Source organism: Triticum aestivum, chromosome 6D, assembly GCF_018294505.1.
Source record: "Triticum aestivum cultivar Chinese Spring chromosome 6D, IWGSC CS RefSeq v2.1, whole genome shotgun sequence".
NCBI lineage: Eukaryota > Viridiplantae > Streptophyta > Magnoliopsida > Poales > Poaceae > Triticum > Triticum aestivum.
The window spans coordinates 477,967,977-477,970,295 of NC_057811.1; the positions used below are offsets into that span (position 1 = coordinate 477,967,977).

Genomic DNA, 2,319 nt, shown 5'->3' on the forward strand with positions numbered 1-2,319 from the left:
CTCGCTCCGCGCCGGCCAAGCTCGTTGCCATTGTTTCTCCCATGATAGTCTGGGCGTCCTGATATATCTCCTGCCCGATGTCGGCGATAGTGGGGCACGACGACGGCTCGCCGCCGTCCCCGCTCCACCTGCTGGAGGTGACGGTCATCTCCGCGCAGGACCTGCACCGGCGCCACCGGCTCAGCCACCGGGTGCGCGCGTACGCCGTGGCGTGGATCGACGGCACGCGGAAGCTGCGCACGGAGGTGGACCTCGCCGGCGGGGCCGACCCGACGTGGAACGACCGGTTCCTCTTCCGCGTGGACGCCGGGTTCCTCAGGTCGGAGACCGCCGCCGTCGTCGTCGAGGTGCGCGCGACCCGGAGGTTTGGCTCTGATGTTGTCCTTGGACGCACGGGGATCGTGGTGAGCACGTTCGTGCGCGTGCACTCGTCCAGGCTCACTGCTGCTCCTGCGGTGGCGGTGGCGCCCACCGGGCGGCAGGTGGCGGCGCTGCAGCTCAGGCGCCCGCGGTCCCTCCGGCCGCAGGGCGTGCTCAACGTGGCGGTGACGCTGCTGGGCGCCGCCCAGGCGCGCGCCGTGGCGCCCATCTACCACATGCCGGGGTCACCGGACGCGTTCGCCATGAAGGACCTCGTGGCGATGAGGCCGGCGCCGTTCCTGTCCGAGATCACGGAGGACGGCGAGGCCGAGGCGAGGGATCTGGACTACCACGCGCGCCGCCAGCGGCCGTTGGTTGAGCACTCCGGGCCGCTGGACCCGAGGGGCGCCGCCATCGAGCAGAGCAAGCTGGCCATGAAGCTGGAGAAGTGGAGGGTGGATCTGTCCCCGGACCATGGGGATCATGACGGCCGCGGCGGCGGCAGGTCAGGGAGGTGGCTGCGCCGGACCTCCTGCTTCGGCCGCCAGGAGAGCTGGGAAAGGTAACTCGTGATCAATCAATCAAGGCGGCCGGGTGGCATGGCTGCATGCATGGCTGGCAGGATGTGCGTAGTACAAGAGAGGTCGATTGCTTGCCAAATTAGTTCTTTTTTGCTCGCTATGAACCAGTTTAATTTGTTATTGTTTTATTCCTTATCACGTCGTGTAGCACAAATAGCAATTAGCAAGAGGAATAAATTTATTTTAGACCCTACGACTACTCGAAATTTACTTTCAGCCAGACACTACCCCCTTCATTTCTCCGAATGGATTGATGCACGCAAACGTACTTAAGAGAAAGATGGTCGTTGTAGGTAGGCTGAAACTTAGAAGCTAGTAATATATTTATTCAATTGATACTCTATATAGTTAGAAAAGTACACGAAATTATAGTCATTGCACCCATTTCTCGCTCATCTGTCTTGATGTAACGCCCATGATGCGGCTATATCTCCCACGTGTCGAGGCACAACTTAGAGGCATAACCGCATTGTAGGTTTTGTCGCAAGAAGGGTCATCTTCACACAATCCCATGTAATGAATAAGAATGGGATAAAGAGAGTTGGCTTACAATCGCCACTTCACACAATACTTAAATAAAACATACATCAATCAGAGTACACACATAGACCGACTACGGTCAAAGCCAAAAGAAAAGAAGATAACCCAACCGCTAGATCCCCGATCGTCCCAACTGGGCTCCACTACTGATCAACAGGAAACGAAACATAGTAACGACCAAGGTCCTCGTCGAACTCCCACATGAGTACGGTAGCATCACCTGCACTGGTATCGTCGGCACATGCAACTGTTTTGGTAGAATCTGTGAGTCACGAGGACTCAGCAATCTCACACCCGCGAGATCAAGACTATTTAAGTTTATGGGTAGGAAAGGGGTAATGAGGTGGAGTTGCAGCAAGCACTAAGCAAATATGGTGACTAACATACGCAAATAAGAGCGAGAAGAGAAGCAACGCAACGGTCGAGAAGCTAGAGTAATCAAGAAGTGATCCTGAAACTACTTACGCACAACCATAACACAAGAACCGTGTTCACTTCCCGGACTCCGCCGAAAAGAGACCATCACGGCTACACACGCGGTTGATGCATTTTAATTAAGTTAAGTGTCAAGTTATCTACAATCGGACATTAACAAATTTCCATCTGCCACATAACCGCGGCACGGCTCTCGAAAGTTTATACCCTGCAGGGGTGTCCCAACTTAGCCCATGATAAGCTCTCACGATCAACGAAGGATATTTCTTCTCCCGGGAAGACCCGATCAGTCTCGGAATCCCGGTTACAAGACATTTCGACAATGGTAAAACAAGTCCAGCAAAGCCGCCCGATGTGCCGACAATCCCGATAGGAGCTGCACATATCTCGTTCTCAGGGCAAC

At 55.2% G+C, this 2,319-nt stretch overlaps 1 protein-coding gene across 1 annotated transcript; it reads left to right on the forward strand.

Annotated features, from left to right (window-relative positions):
- Nucleotides 1–1,113, forward strand: LOC123142147 (uncharacterized). The gene has a single exon (XM_044561158.1). The coding sequence runs from the start codon at nt 78–80 to the stop codon at nt 924–926; it is 849 nt and encodes a 282-aa protein (XP_044417093.1). The 5' UTR covers nt 1–77; the 3' UTR covers nt 927–1,113.
- Nucleotides 1,114–2,319: the final 1,206 nt, after the last annotated feature.